This window comes from Sciurus carolinensis, chromosome 4 (genome assembly GCF_902686445.1).
Source record: "Sciurus carolinensis chromosome 4, mSciCar1.2, whole genome shotgun sequence".
NCBI lineage: Eukaryota > Metazoa > Chordata > Mammalia > Rodentia > Sciuridae > Sciurus > Sciurus carolinensis.
The window spans coordinates 102,017,219-102,038,413 of record NC_062216.1 but is presented as its reverse complement, the minus strand read 5'-3'; the positions used below and the strand labels follow the sequence as shown (position 1 = coordinate 102,038,413).

The window sequence follows — 21,195 nt, the reverse complement described above, 5'->3', positions numbered from 1 at the left end:
TGAATCCCTGGGACCATTAAAGGATCATAACAAGCCTACAGTTCTCTTTGCACTACAGGAGAAACAATTCAGCGTGTCCTGAAAAGGGTCAGAAATGTGTAAGGAGTTACTGGCCAGAACTGAACACTGACTATTCTAAAGAATGTCTAAGAACATGTGCTTATTCACTTTCTCATCCAGCAGTATAAAATAATTGTAATTACTTTAGATTGTATCTGTACAGAATTTCCTTGGTTCTGTTTATATATTCTCGAGAATTTCTTCTTTTTCCAAAAGGCTACTTCTTAATCAAAGTTTCATGGTATTGGACCCTTAAATATAAAGTGCTGTTAAAATTCTTTTTGAATTAAAAAAAATGATTAAAAAAAAAGTTAGCTTTTATCACTTCTGCAGAGTCAACAAAATCAACAGAGTAGTTACTTCTTTCCAATCACGAGGGAGTCTGGGAAATTCTTTAAGAAACCATTTTGTTTATATTGAGCAAGTCAATGCCCACACAGATGATGAGAATTGAAAGCCTTTTCAATACCAGCATTTCTAACAGTACTGCTGCTCTTCTCTCAGTCACTCATTTACATAGTTTTTAGAGTCATTATTGCCTTTCATCTCTTCAACTTGTATCTTATTATCTTTATAAGTCTTGAATTTTATACAAAGGGATTTTTAAATGCTAATCAATGATGATATACTAAGCATTTTGAAGTAATTGATAATGTAACTTTGAGGTTCTAAGAGAAATGTTATTGAAGTCAGAAGTTTGAGAGCAATGATTCACTTTTGACATAGTATATCTTACCTGGGCTGTCCTAATTCTTGTTCACCTTACCTAGTTTTCTCAGGTTGGAATTTTTCATTTAGAGTTTGTCACAGGACTCCCTCCCTCTCTCTCTCTCTCTCTCTTTCCCTCCCTCCCTCCCTCCCCCACCCCACGCACACACACACATACTTTGTCATTATTCTTACAAAATTTGCCCATCCTTCTGCATTACCTAGCTTAGTTCATGACATCACCATGCACTTAATTATTCATAATAGAAAACAGTCATTTTCAAAACCCTTTTTTTCCTCTCACTTGCAATATATCAACTTGGACATGAAGTTCAATTGATTTATTTTCCAAAGCAGCTCTTGAATCTTAGTTCCACTCTATTGCCTCTGCCTTAGAAATGACCTCATCAGCTCTTGCTTAAATAAAAACAAACAAACAAACAAAACCCCAAAGCTAACAAAATTAATCTGCTCCCTTTTCACAGTATGACTAACCTGTGCTTTTTCAAATCTACCCTACCTTTGTTTTTGAATTTTCCTTTCCAGATTCACTGAATGAGACACCATTTTTATGTTTTTCCAGAGTCAGCATTTTTCCTTAAATTTGTTTCCTTAAATGTCCTTCTATGCTTTTTATGCCTGGAAAAGTCTTAGGGATCTTTAGGAATCACTAAAAGTGTCATTTCTTGAAACAATTGTGCATAGAAATAATTATCTTCTCTGTGCTGGATTCTACAAAACTTAATGCACCATGCTGCAATTATTTCTTCACCTGCCTTATTCTCTTTTAAGTTTACGGCTCCTTAAATAGAGAATAGAGACTATGTTCTTATTGATCTTCAAATTTCCAAAGACTAATTCCTATCTAATGCAAGTTTGGTGCTCAGTACATTTTTGTTGAATGAATTGATTAATGGTCAAAACTAATTTCATTCTATCACTAAGCCGTGCTTTAGATTTCCCCCCTCTGCTGTAGCTCTACCATGTATTCTCTTTCTTTCTTTATGCTGGAAAGAGCATTCTCCTGAGAAAAGGCAGTGAATGAAATTAGTTTCCCTATGAAATTCCCTCTTGTTGGTAGATCCAAATCAAGTAGTTAGTTTAACATACACTGTAGACTTCAATTCTGAAATATGATGAAACAGGGTCTTTCATATATTCCATATTTGAGGAATGTCTTTGCTAGCTAATCATTGGTCAATTTTATAATATAGACAAAAAGAAAACGGAATTCTACTGGAGAAACTTGCTGCACACCAGACCTTGACAATATTTTTTTTTTCACTTGTGAAATTTCTGCCCCTGCAGTTAATTGTAAGATGTTAAGCACTATTGAGCATCTTTCTTACTTTATGTGTTGATTGCATTTTTACTGTGCAGGGAATATAATCTTAGACCAGTAATCATAATCTATTACTTTTAAGGAATATATTTAGTTAATATTTTAATTTGACTATGTTAGCTTTTAAGTGAATCAGAAGAATTTTCCTCTTATATGGATGGACTCTAGATAATTAAAAGAAAATCATCTGAGTTTATTTAATTTTTCCTCCCCCAAGAATATTGTGGGTTCATTCTGTTTAGATAATGGACAAGGCAATTATAGGTTCTTTCTCCTATAGTTAACAAAATTTGATTTGGAGGTGGGGTGCTATAAATTTCACTTCTGCCTGTCTGGTTTCACTATTTATTTTGCAACATAGTAATTACTTATAGAATGGCCTGAGTGTTTCTGGTTGTCTTTGTTTCTCTTCTGCTGTGCCATGGCATGTCCCAGTATCAGGTTCTTGTTAATCAACCATATGGAATTAATCACATCTGGGCATAGTGTAGAGATTAAGAGCACATACTTTGGTGTTAGAACTAAATCATATGAATTCTGGATACTTATCAACTATATGACTGTGGAAAAATTACTTAAACTTTGAATTTCAATTATTTCATCAAGAAAAAGGTGAGAAAACCTAATTGTATCTTTATACCAATTAAAGATACAGAGTACATTGCTACTAAAAATATTTAATAGCTGGTAGCTCTTCCTATTATTATAACTAGATATATCTATCCTGATCATCTCCATTTGTCAAAAAATTGAGTGACATTCTTCTATAGTGTCAACAGACCACATTCAAAAGAATTCCACACTCAGGAAGGAAAAGATATCTGATCAGGCCCACAGTGAAGGACACCTACAAGGTAACAAGAGGAATTTTGAGCACCATAAGTCAAGCCAGGGGGAACCAGTGCTGTGCTACTATAGCTTAACCTTTCCAAGGTTGTGCAAACTAGAAACCAACAGAGGTGAGGCACACCCTTCTTTCAAATAAGAGCAGATCCAGGACTGTCATTCCACTAGCAGGTAAGCAGAGACAGAAGACAGACAAATCACTGCCAAGAAAGGTAGACTAACAGGATCCAACTTGTAGATAAAATCAACACCCATAAATCAAGTGTATGTATATACATTACTGATGAATCCTTTGAAAGAGAATTTAAGAAAAGTACTCCATTCACAATAATCTCAAAAAAAATAAAGTACTCAGGAATCAATCTAACAAAATAATTGAAAGACCTCCATGATGAAAACTATAGAACACTAAAGAAAGACATTGAAGAAGACCTTAGAAGATGGAAAGATCTCCCATGTTCTTGGATAGGCAGAATCAATATTGTCAAAATGGCCATACTACCAAAAGTGCTATACAAATTCAATGCAATTCCATTTAAACTCCCAATGACATTCCTCAAAGAAATAGAAAAAGCAATCGTGAAATTCATTTGGAAAAATAAGAGACCCAGAAAAGCTAAAGCAATCTTTAGCAAGAAGAGTGAAGCAAGAGGCATCACAATACCAGACCTTAAACTATACTACAGAGCTATAGTAACAAAAAGAGTATAGTACTGGCACCAAAATAGACATGCAGACCAATGGTGCAAAATAAAAGACACAGAGACAAACCCACATAAATACAGTTATCTCACACTATGCAAAGTCACCAAAAACATACATTGGAGAAAAAAGTAGCATCTTCAACAAATGGTCCTGGGAAAACTGGAAATCCATATGCAGCAAAATAAAATTAAACCCCTATCTCTCACCCTGCACAAAACTCAACTCAAAGTGGATCAAAGACTTATTTATGCACTAGAACAGAGACCCTGCACCTAACAGAATAAAAAGTAGGCCCAAATATTCATCATGTCGGCTTAGGACCTGGCTTCCTTAATAAGACTCATAAAGTGCAAGGTGCAAATTGAAGAATTAGTAAATGGGATGGTATCAAACTAAAACACTTCTTATCAGCAAAGGAAACAATCAATAATGTGAAGAGAGAACCTACAGAATGGTGGCGTTAGTAATAGTATTAGGATTTGTAGGAGTTCTTAATATCTTTGGTGTGTCATGGATGCCTTTAGTAGTCTATGAAACTGAGACTACTAGAAATAATGATTTTACATGAGTAAAATACAATATAGAGCTAAAATAAAACCAATTATTGAAATGTATCTATAAAAAGATTTGGAAGCCAAATATATGTTTTCTAACACATTAATATAACATGTTGGGGCTGGGGTTGTGGCTCAGTGGTAGAACACTTGCCTGGCATGTGTGAGGCACTGAGTTTGATTCTCAGCACCACATAGAAATAAATGAGTAAAATAAAGGTCCTTCAACATCTAAAAATACTTTAAAAAAAATATAACATGTTTATCAGTACATTAAATAACAAGACCTAGAACTAGGTCTAATAATATTTTTGAAGTGCTACATCAACCGTTGAAATAAGGTATGAGAATATCTGCAGTTGCTATTGGTGACAGTGATTTGCATTTGAAGGAATGTTAAAGTTCTATTAGAAATTAGTGAACATTACAATGTATTTTTTCCCTTATTAAAATGTCAGGGACCACTCAAATTCTAATTCATATTCTGGATGTGATCCTGTCTAGATTGTGATTTTAAATGGGTTGTATAGAAAGGGGAAGGGATAAGATCCTCAGGAAAGGAAAGGCAAATAAATCAGGAAGCCAGGACATTATTGGAGAAATCACCTATACAGATAATCGATATCTTAAGAATTAACCACCTGCAGGCACAGCTGGACTCTGAAGCATCTCTGGGCTTAGTGTCCTGTGGAGCCACTCCTCTGCAATTTACACACCCTGGAATCATCCTGCTTTTCTGTGACTCAAGACCGGTGCTTGGCTTTTGATACAGTCAAGTGTGCTGGGTCTAATGGCAGAAGAAAGACAACTGGCTGGAGAAATTCATACTATTGAAATATGCTCCAAATTATTTCCTTTTGGTCTGGTTCTATAAAAACTGTCTCTGGAATGCCATCTGATTCACTGCACTGCTTCCATACTGTGAATGGCCCACCGAGAGGCCTGGCTTCTCGCCTTACCCAAATCTGGGAAGTACTTTGAGCCCTGAATATTCCTTCATAAATCATCAAAGCTGGTCCCTAATGTAGTATTGAATGGACCATTTAGACTTGTTGGCATATTACTTTTCAGTTTAAGTGTTTTATGCTCCTCTTATTATAGCATTAAAGGTTTTTAGTTACATTTGTGAGAAGTTTCCAGGGTCTTATTTTTAACGACAAATTCATTTTCTTTTATAAACATTTTTCACATTATGTTATAGTCAATTCATGTCAAATCTCAGGAGAGAAAATTTAAAACCCAACCCCCTTTCTCAACACAGGCAATTGTCATTATATTTTCTTAAGATGGTTATAAAGTTCCTGAGGATAATGAATTTTGAAATAGTAATTTTATGCTTGATGCATCAATTACAGATCATTTAATTGCTTTACCTCACATATTTATTGATTCTATATCAATAGAGAATATAAAGTAATAAAATGATTTGAGAGGAGGTATATCTATCCTAATATTTCCATCTTTAGGAACGCAGGATATCTCTAATCCTTCTACGTATACAGAAGAGATATGTTAATATTGTGACATTAATATGCTAACTTTTAAAAATGCAAATTTTAGATTATAAATAATTACAATTATATACATAAGACATATCATTTTAAAATATTACCTATTTTCTCATTACCAATTTATTGAAGTACAGCATTATAATTCATCATTAAATAGATGAAATTTTACAACAAAATTCCTCATAGTTTGGTACTATACAAACAAGGTGAGAAAACCAAATTACTATTTAGTGAAACAGGAATTTTTCTGATGTCCAATATTTATAAAAGTAAAACCTATTTATGAATCAAGAACATTTATGAATCAAGGAACATTGGTTCATTTTCTGGAACTTTTTTGTTGCAATTATACTTTTCAAAAATGGTAAATTCCTCTAATATCCAATCCACTTTTCCAAAGCAATGATCATATATAGGAGTCCCTGCTCATGCTAAGTTCCAATTTTAGTTTCTTTAGTAATATTCCTTCCGGTCTACGTCCTCACAGTATAGCTTTCTGATATCTTCAAATGAGTTTTAAAGGGGAAAGTGCTGCCTCAAAGACTTCAGTATTGTGAAATATCTAATCTAAAATAGAAAACAGAAAACATTTACATTTTCTTATGGCAGTAATGACTGAATCTGTTCCTTAAATATTCCTGTCTACTTGTGTGTGTGCATATTCAAATATTTAAATACAGCCAAATATATATTTAAAAAGGATAATTTGAGTTTACTGAGTTTGTTTAGATCAGAGTTCTTTCAACTTAATTTGTTGACATAATCTTGCATAACTTGGTCAGTATCATAAATCCTTGTTTTAATTTCAGCATCTATACTGATTGACTATACCTTATTGCTTAAATTTAAAATAACCCTCTCTTTTGAAGATAATGTTCCCAGCATGTCCATAACTTTCCAACCCTCTTCCTCTGCATTTTTATGAAGTTGATCTTTGACCTAATTCCCTCTTCTTCCTAACTTTGAATATTAAGCAGAAATCTTTTTTCCTCTTTGCTTCCTTGCTAATCTACTATTCATTGTTTGTTGAGATATTTATTCTCCAGAAAGTTTTGTCATCCTCATAACAGCAGTAAATCTTGATAATTTGGGGCAATGGTGGAAATTCCATTTTACTAGAGATAGACTTGTGACTTGCTTCTGAATATCATGGGAGAGTTTTCTGAGTGGCTTTTGGGTAAGATCTATTATTTTAAGATGGACTTTCAAAAGAGACCTTCTTGTTCAGGGACATTAATTATAGAGTCTATATGTCATGGATAATTCCTACTGCTTCTTCAGCCTCTTGAATGAAGGGAAGTTTTTGAATAAAGCCAATACTGGGACCTCTCAAGGGGAGAGAGAAGGAAATTTGTTCACTGGTTATATTTTTGAGACCCTGATTCCATCAGGACTAAAGTTCATCTATTTTCTCAAATAATTTTGAACTGAGGATTTATTATGGACCACTGAAATTGTTCTGATGTATACAGACTGTTTGGCTCTTTATTATTTAACAAGAAGTGATGAATCTTTGCTTTCTTCAACCTTCTACTAAATCCTATTATACTAAAGCACTCTTTAATTTCTCCAGTCATCTATTATATTGGTAGATGATTCTGTTTCAGGACATGAACCTCTTGGTCCTGTCAGTAGATGATTCTACTGGTCAATCTAAATCTTTAGAGTTATACTAAATCCCCTTTCACACCCCTCAGCAGCTCATCAAAAAATAGTTCTGGTCTTCTTCCAAATAGTCCTGAATATAACTGCATCTTCCATCTTCTGTGGTTGGCACACTAGTCAAAGCTGATTTCACGTTTTGCTTGGACTATCATCACTAGGCTCTTCACTACTCTGTTTCCAGCGATGCAGAGAGATTTTCACACCATTCACAATATGTCTTTGTCTATCTCAAAGAGTAGATGAAATGTTCTTTTGCAAAACATAAATTTGATCATATCACTTTCTACCTTAAAATGCTTAATAGTTTCACATCACATCTACAATAAAATCCAAAGTCCTCAATAGGACCTGCTGACTCTCTCTGACTCATATCCTATCTACCTCTTCAGACTTACTTTGTCCATTCCCCTCATGGCTTGCTGGGCTGTGGCTACCCTGTTTTTGTTTATTCTGGAATATCCAAACATACTCCAGCTCAGGGCTTTTGAATCATTCTGGTGATAGTACTTTTCCTTCTCCCCAGATACTCTCCTCACTCCATTGTTTCTCTTTTCCATTGCTACTATAGCAGAGCATCCTCTCCCCGTCACACTGAAAACTGATGCCTTCACCTCTTCCTTCACTCTTTATCCACCTTTTCCTGCATCACTCCCAAACCAGCTATCTCCAGATATGATCGCTACTTGATAAAATGCCATATATTGTCATATATTTATTAATTTTACCTCCTTTCTTTAGAATGAAAACTCTACAAAATTTGCTTAGAGAAATAAGACCTTTACCCACACTATTTTTTTTTTATTTTTTACAGATTTCATTTTGATTCATTATACACAAATGTACATCATTTTGTTTCTATGGTTGTGCACGATGTAGATTCATACCATTCGTGTAATCACAGATGTACATAGGGTAATGATGTCTGTCTCTTTCCACCATTTTTCATAGCCCCTTCTCCCTCATTTCCCTCTATGTAATCTAAAGTTCCTCCATTCTTCTCTCACTCCCCACTTACCCTCTCCCATTATATATCATCCACTTATCAGAGAAAACATTCAGCCTTTGGTTTTTTGGGATTGGCTTATTTCACTTAGCATGATATTCTCCAATTCCATTCATTTATCTGCAAATGCCATAATATTCTTCTTCTTTATGGCTGAATAATATTCCATTGTGTATATGGTGCTGGGAAAACTGGAAATTCATATGTAGTAAAATGAAATTAAACCTCTCTCTCTCACCCTGCATAAAACTCAACTCAAAATGGATCAAGGGCTTAGGAATTAGACCAGAGATGCTGCACCAAATAGAAGACAAAGTAGGTTCAAATCTTCATCATGTTAGCTTAGGATCAGACTTCCCTAACAAGATTCCCAAAGCACAAGAAATCAAAGCAGGAATCAATAAATGGAATGGACTCAAATGCACTTCAGATAGAGCACTAGATTACAAAATTTATAAAGAACTTACAAAATTTGGCACCAAAAGTACAAAGAATCCAATCAATAAATGGGCCAAGTAATTGGACAGACACTTTACAGAAGAAGACATACAGGTGATTAATAAATATATGAAAAGCGTTCAACATCTCTAGTAATTAGAGAAGTGCAAATTAAAACAACTCTAAGATTTCATCTTACTCTAATTAGAATGACTATTATCAAGAACACAAACAATAATAGATATTGACATGGATGTGGGGGAAAAGGCACACTTTTACATTGCTGGTGGAGTTGGAAATTGGTGCAGCCACTCTGGAAAGCAGTGTGGAGATTCCTCAGAAAACTTGGAATGGACCCACCTTTTGACCCAGTTATCCCACTCCTCGGTTTATACCCAAAGGACTTAAAATTAGAATACTACAGTAACGTAGCCACATCAATGTTTATAGCACCTCAATTCACAATAGCTAGATTGTGGAACCAACCTAGATGCCCTTCAACAGATGAATGGATAAAGAAACTGTGGCATATATACACCCACACTATATTATAAAATTTACTTGTTCAAAATTATTAACTTCTTTAGGGATGAATTTTGATCCCCACTAAATTCTTATGTTGAGTCCTCTCACCCAGGACCTCAGAATGTAGCTACATTGGAATATGATTTTAAGGAGATAAGTTAATTAAAATGAAGTTGTTAAAATGGTCAATTCAATATGACTATGTCTTTCTAAGAAGAGGAAGTTAGAACACAGACACCCACACAGGAACACAGTATGGAGACAGAGCAAGAACTCAGTCATTCTACAAGCCAAGGAGAGGGCCTCAGAAGAAACTGACTCTGGGATTACTTTGCTCTGGAGCATGTGACCTCCAGAACTGTGAGAAAATAAATGTCTTTCTATTTAAGCCATCCAATCTTGGGTACTTTATTATGGCAGCCCTAGACAACTAATACAGACTTCTAAATGCCAAATTCAACTCCTTCCACCCCCTTCTTACTTTTATAACCTTGTGATAAGTTATGTAAATTAGTATTTGAAAAAACATAATAGAGCAAACAAAATTAAAAAAATCTCTATACTTCCTTACTAGGCAAAGAAAGAGCATTAGTCCCATCCTAGTAGTCTCTTCCTGCTTGCTCGCGCCAGAGTCCTCACAGCCGCCCTGTACTGAATTTTGCATTAGTCATTCTCTTCTTGGTGAAGTTCTGCATGTTATATATATCTTTTTATACAGGACTTCATTGTTTTATGTTTTAGAATTTCATATAAATGAACTTACAGGCATTATTTTGTGACTTCTTTCTTATGCTGAACGTTAACAATTTGAGAATTCTTATCATGGCAACTCATTATTTTTTATAAAAATAACCATATCAATCTATCATCAATAATATATTTAAACACAAACTTGGAAAAATATTCACTATGAACACAGAATGAAAATATTTATAATCTTGCTTTATAAATTGATCATAAAATTGTAAAGAAAGATATTAGTATTTAACACAGCAAAGGTCATGAATAGAACTTCTCAGAAGTGGAACTATAAATAGTGAATCTATTAACATTCCCCTCAAGAGCAATAAAAATTATGAAATAGTATTTTCTAAATTAATAATTTTTTAAATGGAAAATGCTAGAAAAATACATTATTGATAAAATATGGGCATTGTTTTTAGATAATTTGAAAATTGCTAAGTATAAAATATATATATATATTTTACTTGTCTTTAAAATTCACTCCCTTTAATCCAGTATTTCTACTTCTAGTAATGTATTCTAAGAAACAAATTCAGAAAAAAACAGGTCTATGCACAAAGATGCCCATTATGATGCTATTATAATATGAAATATTATGTAATATAAAATATGAAAATAGAAGGGAGATCATTAGAGTGGGATTGATGAGGAGGGTGGAGGGATGGGGAAAAGGAGGATGTGTGAATTTTCTGCAGCTCAAAGAGACCTTGGAAAAGGATCAGGAACAGCCAGGTTAGTTTAGATGCAGAGGTGCCACCTGTGGCCTAGAAAAAATGGTAGCACGTGCTTCTAGAACTAGTACTCAAAGTTTCTGAAGGACAAGTGAGACTCCAGGAGGTCCCTGAGCTGGAAGCTGACCATTCACTGCTGGAGCAAGCCTGGGTCATCCAAATAGGTTATCAATCACAGGGGCTGTGCATCTCTTCTTGAAGTCTAATTCACAAAATATTACTTTATACAAATAACTTCTACTTCATTTTCTTATTTGCCACAAAACTAGGAGTTCTGTACAGCTATTGGGGAGAGGTTTTGAGATGTTATTCAGGATTCACTGGAAATGAAGGGGATTCATATTCAGAAGTAACGTAAATTAAGCTATTTGTCAACCTAGATCTATGTAGGCTGGATTTATTCACTTGAAATCCCAAAGTGAGCACACATAAAATGTAAAAGAAAACCAAATATTTGGTTACAGCAAAACAGTCACAGAGATAGCATTCCTTAATAATATCTAATTGCCTTTATTGCAAATATAAATTTATTAAATTATGGTGATGGATTTATAAGAATGGCATTCAACTGTAGTATTACTGTTTAATAATATACATTCATAATATTCACGTGGGCATTTTATTCATAGAAATCTACTTCTACTAAAAGAGGACATCACAAAGTTGCTGATGTAGGGATTACTGAATCATATATAGCATCCTGTCATAAGAAAGGAAGGATAAAGTAAGCTTAAAACCACCATATGTATTACCTTCCCCTTCCATTTATAACTTATTGTGTAAGATTAGAAGCCCAGAACAATTTTGGGCTTGAAAATGCCTATATAAGACATTATAAGGATGATGATGTCAATATTGCACTTTCATTTAATAACATGTGAATTAATTAAACATTCCATCTGTCATCTTGTCACTTTTATAGTGCACTACTTAGGCACCAGAGAAGAGCACATGAGAATTAAGGAGTTAAATCCTCAAAGTTCCAATCATAAAGTGATTTTTACCCCCTTTTCTTCTACTGGGGAGAAAAGGACAAAAGACAAAATATGTTTCTCATCAGTGTTTAAGTCAGTGGCTTTGGTTATATAGTTTAACTTAATAGCTTGGAGTTACCAAAAATAGTAGGTTAAATGTTTAGATTACATCATCTGTGGTAACATCAGGATAAATTACAGATTTATTAGAAGACATAAAGTCCACAAAATAAATACACAGTAACTTTAAGTCAAATGGAAAAGATAGCCTGTTCTTTTAGTATCAACCCCAGATTCCTATTACCCTCTTTCTGATCTAAAACATCAATATCTTTTAATAATTCTATGGTAATAAGCTCTACAATTCCTCTCCTTACTTCTAACTCCCCTGCTATATATATTTTCCATAATCACCAATATGATTTTATAAGTGAGAAAATCTGATCCTTTTAATCCCATGCTAAAGGTTTCAAATGACTACTTCTGCCCTTAGGAAGAAGTCCAGCCTCTGAAATGTCCTTAAAAGTCCTCCTTGGTTTGGCTAAGATATCTATAGCCTGTTTAAAACTAAATAGAAAAATAAGGGCTTAGAGTAGGCATGCTCACACATGATTAATTCAATATAAGCTTCTCTGTGGATATTTATTTATAACCAATGATCCTTATTACCTTATAGCTTGAATCGTATAGCAAATATGAATTAAACCGAACTAGTTTACTTAAATTAATACTCAAAACACTGTTGCTATCTGCACATTCTCTTCATTTAGCTCATAATGATTGGAAACAACTAAAGGTTGTAAAAAGATAATTCAGAATTTCTTATAGTTTTTTTGATGGAACATTTGAGGTATTACATTTGTCTTGATGTGTACTACAAATATTCGATAAGGAATCATGTAAGACAGGAAGGCAGTATTCAGGTCAGAAAGCAGTAGAATTACCGATTATTGTGCCTCATAAAATTTCTAAGTCTAATATAAAGTTTTAATCTTCATAAGACTCAAATTTGTAGATCAGCACCTGACATACAATGCCTATACCTAATGGGAAAATGTATCAATATTTCTGGAGATCTAACCATGGTCTTAAGTTGCCCAAATTATTCTTGTTACTAAAATTTTCTCTATGTGGAAATTGTAAATGATTTAGCATTCATTTATTAAATGTTGCTATATGACAAATAGTCCCCTTGGGGCTGGAGATTCCAAAGTTGAACAAAGCAGACAATAGCTTGCTCCCATAGGGTTTAGAATCAAGAAAGAATGGAGAGAGACAATGAACAACTGGTTGATTTTATTAGGCACAAAACACTTTTAAATGGTTATAAGTGTTATGAAGGAAATAAGACAGTGTTGTGATATGTAACTAATAACTCTCAGAGTTGCGGGGGCAGCTAAAACTGGGGGTGGTACATGGTTCCTCTAAGAAGGTTATCTCAGAGCAGAAACAAATGATAAGAATGAACCTGTTTTATCAAAATGCAAAGAACTCCAGGCAGAAGGTGGAGCAAGTATGATGCTTCAACCAGGAATGACACCTCTGTGTCCAAATAGACACAAAAAGTCAGCGGAGAAGGGAGAAATCACTTAATGAAGGTGAGTTTGGTTAGATTACAAAGGACCCATGGGTCATGAGAAGGAACATGACTCTATGGGATCTCTTCTTAAGAGGAGACATAGATGATTTGAGTATGTCTGGAGAGACCCCTCAGAGTGTGCATATACTGGATTGTAGGACACCGAGATTGGAACTAATAAGACCGAAGAGAAATATAGAAATGTGTATACCTTAGCACATTTTAAAATATGTGAACTGTGCCCACTGCACTGTATCTAATTGTATATTTGTTGAATGAATGAATTAATAGCATAATAGTTATAAACATCTAAAATCTAGCAATATATTAAAATTCTTGGCTACATATTTTGGATATAAAACTGCAATAAAATATTAAAGTATTAGAAGTCTTTAAATTTGCAAGAAGGCTTAACATTTCCACTTGTATGCTTTTTTCTCATTATAAATAATTTAAGCAATTTGCAAATAAATCCAAACTCAAACAACAAAATACTAAAATGTTATTATTCCCCAAATATCTGGCTTTTCATAATGTTGATTCTGTATTTCTTTGTGCACTTATGGTTGGACTAAGATAAATAATAGAAGTTTTGCAACTAAGAATTGTCTGTTAGGGAAGAAAGTGAGGGAAAGAGGGAGAGAGAAGGGGAGTGGAGTGGAGTGGAGAGGAGGGGGAGTAAAAGAGAGAGAGACAGAAAAAGGGAAGGAGGGAAGGAGAGAGGGAGGAAGGAAGGGAAGAAGGGAGGAAAGGAAGGAAGGAAGGAAGGGAAGAAAGGAGGAAGGAAGGAAGGAAGGAAGGAAGGAAGGAAGGGAGGGAGGGAGGGAGGGGAAGATACTCAAAATATGCTTCTAAACAGGCAAACGATGTGTCTTCTGTACATAGGCTATTTATACTGGAATGTCTAATTACTTCTGTGGTGTGCTAAAATTGGCCCATACCACCTTCTGAGAGTCGACTGTCATATATTCAGGAAATTTATGAGCAACTATTAAAAACACCATTATTAAAAGTCAAATTAAATAAACTTGTTAAATTAAAAGCTTGAAACAAAGGTAGTAAATATTCAAAATCCATCACCTCCTAATTATTTTACTACTCTGCAATGTCACCAAGGCTCTTGAAGTTACACCCCTCACATCTGCAGGGTGGCAGCACTTTACACTAAGTAAAACCATGCGGGAAGCTTGAAATCAAACATGGTGAGAATATTTACACCACAGATCTTAACAAAGGGCTTTCCACCATCCCCAGAGTCTGTTATTGAGCATTTACCAGCATATCACTTTTATAAACATGTTGACGTTACTGGCTTGGCTACAGAATCTCCAACTACAGACTATGAGTCTAAATACCAGAAACTATGTGCAGTTTAAACTAAGGAATGAATGCCAGACTTAAAAAAAAAAAAAAAAAAAGTGTCAGTTATCAAAGTTCAGAATATAGGAAAAGTTTCAAAAATAAAATGATACCATTTTCTTTTATCAAATTAGTAATGACTGAAGAGAAAGACAATAATGATGGAGTATTAAAGTGAAAACAGTACACATAATCAATGATAGGAATGTCAATAGATAAATGTCTTCAAAGTACTTCTACAAAAGTGGAAGTAAAACATTTAGTTTCATTATTTAAATTTAATCAGTGGAAACATCACTTTATAAACATGTTCTCAAAAAGTGATCACTTATGACGGGAAAAACTGAAAGGAGTAGATTTGTTTAAAAGAATATTATGTGTTATTTTAAGTGAAATTTTCAAAAACTTAAATGATAAGCAATATTTTCCTAACAATTGATAAAAGTTGGTTATGACATATTAAAGAAAGTTAAAATATGAGATAATTATATGTACACAGAGCACCTAGAAATAAACTCAATTAAACATTAAGTATAATTATTATAGGGTATTTGGAATATGAATGATTATTTTCTATTACTTTTAGATTTCTCTAATTTCTAAATATTCAAAAAGGCAAAATACTAATGTTTAAAATAAAAATGAAAAATTTAAATTCACTATCCAATAAATTTTGATAGTATATATGTATTATGGTACATTTCATGAAAATATGGCAGATAGAAAGCTAGCATTTAATTTATTGTCTGATATTGTGTTAAAGATGTGTTATTGGTTTAATATGTAACCTACTCATCTATTTAGTCATACATCACCACTCTTCTAACTCAGGTATTCCTATCTGATTTAGCATCTTCTAGTATTTCATATTCTCTCATAAAATTCTCAAATCAACATTAGTTTTAATTCAGTACAATGAAATCATGCTGATAAGAAAAAAGCCTCAAAAATTTAACAAATCATGAGTGCTATCCAGCCAAAAAAAAAATTTCTGCCTGTAATATACATTAGAAATTAATCAATGATGTGAGAAATAGAGTTTGCAGAAAAGAAATAGGCTAACGCAAAAGGAGACAGGGACCAAGGTAAAGAAGAGATAATGTGCTGTCTTATTATCATAACAATATGTGCAGACAAGGAAAAGGAGCTTTGTAGAGTATTAAAAAATCATTCTGTAGATTTGCTTTTGACGTAAGAGAAGTTTGGATCTTATTAAATTATGGTCTAGAATTAACCATTTTGATGTCTTATATTTTAAATGTACTTTTATATTTTAAAATATTTAATTGGAAAACATATTGAATCTATTCAAGGTATAAAACATGATTGGATACACATACATAGTACATAGTGATTATTACAATCAAATTAATACATCCATCACCAACCCTGGTGTATGTTAGATCCCCAGAACTTGTTCATTCTGTAACTGAAAGTTTTCAACTATGCTTTCACGCCTAGATAATAATCAACAAGCTTGTGGTATGTTGTAAATTTACTTTTGAGACACATAAGGAAAGAATATCAAGTACCAGGTTTCCCTGACATTTCAAAACTACTTAGGGAAATGTTGATATTGGTATGAATATCAGTTCTACCTTTACTCTTGGGAAGCCACATGGCATAGAAACTTAAAGGTATTTAGCTGAAATATGTCTGACTTACCTGAAATTTTGACTTGAGATACCACTCCATCTCCCCCATCACTGTGTGCTCGAACCTCTACAACATACTCTCCGTCTCTGGGGATGGGGACCTCTATGGAGTGTTTATGAGTTGAATACAGCTTGCCATCATGCTGTCCATCAGGTCTATAGAGTACCTGATAAAGTCCAAAAACATAAATACTTAATAAATTCAAAATAATGAGCAAATGCCCTAATACTAAAATCAGAATGAAAGTACTTACACTTGCATTCATTTAAAAAAATAATAATAGCACATTTAACACATTCACACATGGGAAAATTTCATGTTATTTTCAATTCATAGAAATGATTTCTGGTGGGGTTGGAGTTGTGTCTCTGTGGGAGAGCACTTATCTAGCATATGTGAGGTACTAGGTTTGATTCTCAGCACCACATATAAATAAATGAATAAAATAAAGGTCTGTCAACATCTAAAAATATTTATAGAAAAGAAATTGATTTCTGCTTTGGGAGGAATGTTATATAAGAAGATTTTCCATAAGAATCTAGATTTTATTTTTTGATATGACAGAAAACAAAGAGATGGGAGTTGTGTTTTTTAAGAAAAAAACGTAAAACATTTTCAATATATTAAAATAGTCTAAACATATTCTCTCTTAATTTAAGTTTTTTTACACTATTCTGAAAATTTAGTATCTGATAAAAAATATGATAGCATGTGATATAGAGGATATAGTAACAATCTTTTCTGTTTTACTTTGCTGTGTGTTTAGCAACACTAACATAAATATTATCAAACAAAACCAAATTAATTCTGTCTTTCCTCTGTAAGCTCTAATTATTTTGACAATTATCTTCTTTAAAACAGTTATTCTATGTATCTTGATCGCTTAACATAGCATTTCCCTAAAATTTACTGAAGATGTTTTCTCATTTCAAAATTTACCATAGACTATGTCAACTAATTCTGCTATAGGTAAAATAAGAAAGCTGAATGAAATTCACTGACATGGCAGAAATTACACATGTCAATCAATGTTTTAAAGAATGAAGCCTGTGTGGGGAACATTTTGGTACTCTTGTATACCTTATATCCCGTCACTGTAGATTCATTTGATAGTGCAACAACATGATCCCAGGTGATTATGTAGCGTGAACCAGACCTTATTGAACTGATGATCCTTGGTGGCTGGCTAGGAGCTGTGGAAAGCAGCAACATGTAATCAGTGGTCACCATATCCAAACTCAGGTCAGGTCTGCAGTCTTATTGCATCAGGAAGTGTAATACTGATGATATAGCAATGGTAACAATTTGGAGGAGTGCTTCCTGTTCTGCCAGTAAGGCACTAGGCTAAGCACTTGATATTCGTGATAATAAGTTTCCTTTAATACACCTGGTGGGCTTGTAGGTTAGGGAATATAGCTATCTTGTATTCTTTTCTATCACACTCCACTTGGGTTTCTTTCTCTGCCACTTTTTTGAAACTGCTATTTTCAAGGTCACCAATCACCTCCACTTAGCCAAATCTAATGTCCCTTTTCCATTGATTTCAAACTTAATATCCTTGGAATATTCCACAGAACTGAACCACTTCTTTTTTTCCTGAATCCCTTGTTCTTTTTTAAATGCATGGTGTCTTATCTGGATATTCTTTCTACCTTGGTCATAGTTTTTTCTCATTAATTATCCTGACCTAGCTCTAGTCTTCTGCTCAACTTCTAAATGTAGGCATCACATGGAACTTGATCCTGCACATCCTTCTCTCCTCCTTGTCTAAATCTTCCCAAAGTACTGAAATCAAGTCAATTGTTTTAAACACAATTCTAATTACAGCACTATTTTCTCTTTTGACTTCTGGACATGTGTGCTTAAGTGCCTATCTCTAGTTGAACATCTGAAAGACTTCTTAAGTGTAAAGTAATCAAGATGGAACACTTGCTGTGTACCTCTAAATCTGCCTTTTATAAATCTTACCATTTTTTTTTCAAATGACACAACCAAACCAAATTTTTGTGAAGCAAAAATTTATTCAGAGTAGCAACTCAAATTTACAGGAAGAAGTCAACTCTACCTGTAGAAAATGTACCACTTCTGTCTTCATTATCACTCCATACTGCCACCAGTAGTCCTCCTCAAAGATTGAAATGGACTTCTGATTGACTTTTATGTTTTCTCTTAACCCAACATTAATCATTTTCCACCCAAAGACCACAGTGATTTTTTTTAAAAAACAACGACAACATAATTAGATATTTCTCTCGACCTTAAAATCTTTCAATGGTTTTGTAGAACACTTAGAACCCAAACTTCTTATTGTGGTCTACAAAGCCTTCAAAGTTTGGCCCCAGGGTACCTCCGTCTCCTTACCTCAAAACCTAAGCCCTGACTCTATTTGTCTTTCTACAGCTAAAATACTTCAGGCTCTACCCAGCTTATGGTTTTGCAACAATTATTCTCTCTGCCCGAAGCAAACTTTCTGCAGCCTGCCACAGAGCTGGTCCTTCTTATCAGCCATCACTGATACTCATGCTTATAAGTCATTCACTCATATGACATCTTCTCAAGAGTCTTCCAGCCACCCAATTTGAATTTTGCTCCCACCCAAGTAACTTCCAATTTTATCTGTTTGTTTTTTCTATTGCCCTGTTGATAGGACCACATTTAAATATTTCTCAGAGTTTTGATTTGGTTGTTTTCTTCCAGGCCTGGCTTAGTCTCTTCTGTATACTTACCACTTACAATAGTGCTGGATACATAGTATATTTTTGAGGAATGAATAAACGGAAAGAACAACAAAGGAATGAATGCTTCTTTTATAATTTAGACAACTGAGTTTTAAGGAGGTCAGGCAATTTTTCTTTTATCATTTACGAAGAGGCAGACTATCTTAAACCCATATCTGACACCAAACTTTGTCTCTTACCGCTATGTTCTGTCATCTCATTAGGAGCTTCTCTGTCCCCAAAAGCATTTTATAAATTTTCAAACCCTAATACTAATCATGTCTAAGCATTCTTGCAAAAGTCCCTAGAGTCCTGCATGTGAATTCTTCTTTTTCAGATATTCAACTTGGGTTCAAGAAGAGAGATATCAAGGTGAAGCTGGAGTGATTGGAATGACCAGAAAATCTGAGCAGATTAGGCAGTCTTGATATATGAACAATGGAAAACATACAATAATACAAGAGTAACAGAAATGCCATGAGATTTAACTTGTATTTGCTTTGTGCAGTGATGGTTTATAAATCAAGCATAGAAAAATGAGCAGAATTTTAATTTTTTGATACTGTGAATGCATTTCTTTGGAAAAAAAACATTTAAATTAATGAATACAGAATGCGAACAAGTTATTTACCTAATGGTACAAAATTTGAAGTAGACTTTACAAAGGGCAGTTGTTTAATTATTGCTATAATGGAACTTTAAATGTATGGAGACATTCTTCACATTTTTTTCAATATCCAAACTAACAATGCTTTAAAAGAAATCTTGTGTGACCATAAAAGATATCATTGGAAACCAAACGTGTTCCCACAATAAGGTAGCAAATTTCCCTCCAATATACCTGTGTCATGATTGAATCCAGTGAGAGTTTTTGACAAGGCTAAAATCAAACTATGACACTCACGTGCTTTCCGGGTGAAGGTTTCAATCACATCACTGGGAGGGCCGCACCCTGCACTATTGCAGGCTCCAACCTCCACAAAGTACTGGGTGTCTGGCAGAAGATTCTCCAGTCTGGCTGAGTACTCTTGACTGGTGACTTGAACCCGGTGTGCAGCTGCTTCTTTGTCATGGGCGGCCCAGTATCGAATCTGCAAACATTGAAGAGGAGTAATATTTTACCATGACCCAGACTCTTCAGTTTTGAAAGGTTCTTTTCCATTGTTTCCGTATAGTGGTGTTTGTTGAACGTCATATTCTCAAGGGTTATATTATGGTATCACCCTTCTGTCAGTCATTAGAAAATGGCAAGGTACACATGCAGTTCTTATTAAAGCATCAGGAGCAAATCAAAGCCTCACCTCATTGGTTGAAAGTTTTTATACTGACTAAAAAGAGTATGACTTATCTTCAAACTATGAAAGTGATCTCCTTGAAAATAATTGCCACAGTAATTTTTATCATTTATTTCCTACTTTATTTCTGTTACATGGTTTCAAACTTGTTAGGAGTCACTGATTGTTACGGCTTACATGTGGTGTCCCCAAAAAGCTCACCTACGAGACAATGCAAGAAGGTCTGAAGTAGAAATGATTGGGCCATCACTAGTCACCTAATCAGTGAATTAATCCCTGATGGGATTAACTGAGTGGTAACTGGAGGCAGGGTGTGGCTGGAGGAAGTGCTTCACTGGGAGCATGGCTATGGGGTATATATTTGTATCTGGTAAGTGGAAACCTCTCTTTCTGCTTCCTGGTCACCATGTGAGCTGTTTCCCTCTGCCACACTCTTCCACCATGATGTTCTGCCTCACCTCAAGCCTCAAGGAATGGAACTCGCCTTCTATGGACTAAGACCTTTGAAACTGTAAACCCTCAAATAAACTGTTCCTCTTCTACAATTGTTCTGGTTAGGTCCTTCATTCACAGTGGTGAAAAAGCTGACTAAAACACTGATAAAGCAATTTGACAGGAGTACAACCTTGTTTGACAAAAGCAGTCAATAAGCAGCCTAGAATATGCCAGAGTAATCTCTAGTTTCTTTTAGAAGTATGCAAGTAAAATTGTTTCCTTCCAACCCTGATAGAAGAAATATAAAGAAATATATCTAATAACTTAGTAAGTTTTATAAACTATTTC

The 21,195-nt window shown here is 34.2% G+C and overlaps 1 protein-coding gene across 5 annotated transcripts in view; it reads right to left on the bottom strand.

Annotated features, from left to right (window-relative positions):
* Cntn1 (contactin 1) overlaps positions 1–21,195 on the bottom strand; it is a 364,554-nt gene that overhangs the window by 17,460 nt on the left and 325,899 nt on the right. For all 5 annotated transcript variants that reach the window (XM_047548775.1, XM_047548778.1, XM_047548779.1 and 2 more), the window contains 3 exons: positions 20,022–20,208; positions 17,481–17,593; positions 16,410–16,566 (listed from right to left, as the gene is read on the bottom strand). In XM_047548775.1, coding sequence (XP_047404731.1) covers positions 16,410–16,566; positions 17,481–17,593; positions 20,022–20,208 — 457 coding nt within the window. The remainder of the gene's footprint in view (positions 1–16,409; positions 16,567–17,480; positions 17,594–20,021; positions 20,209–21,195) is intronic.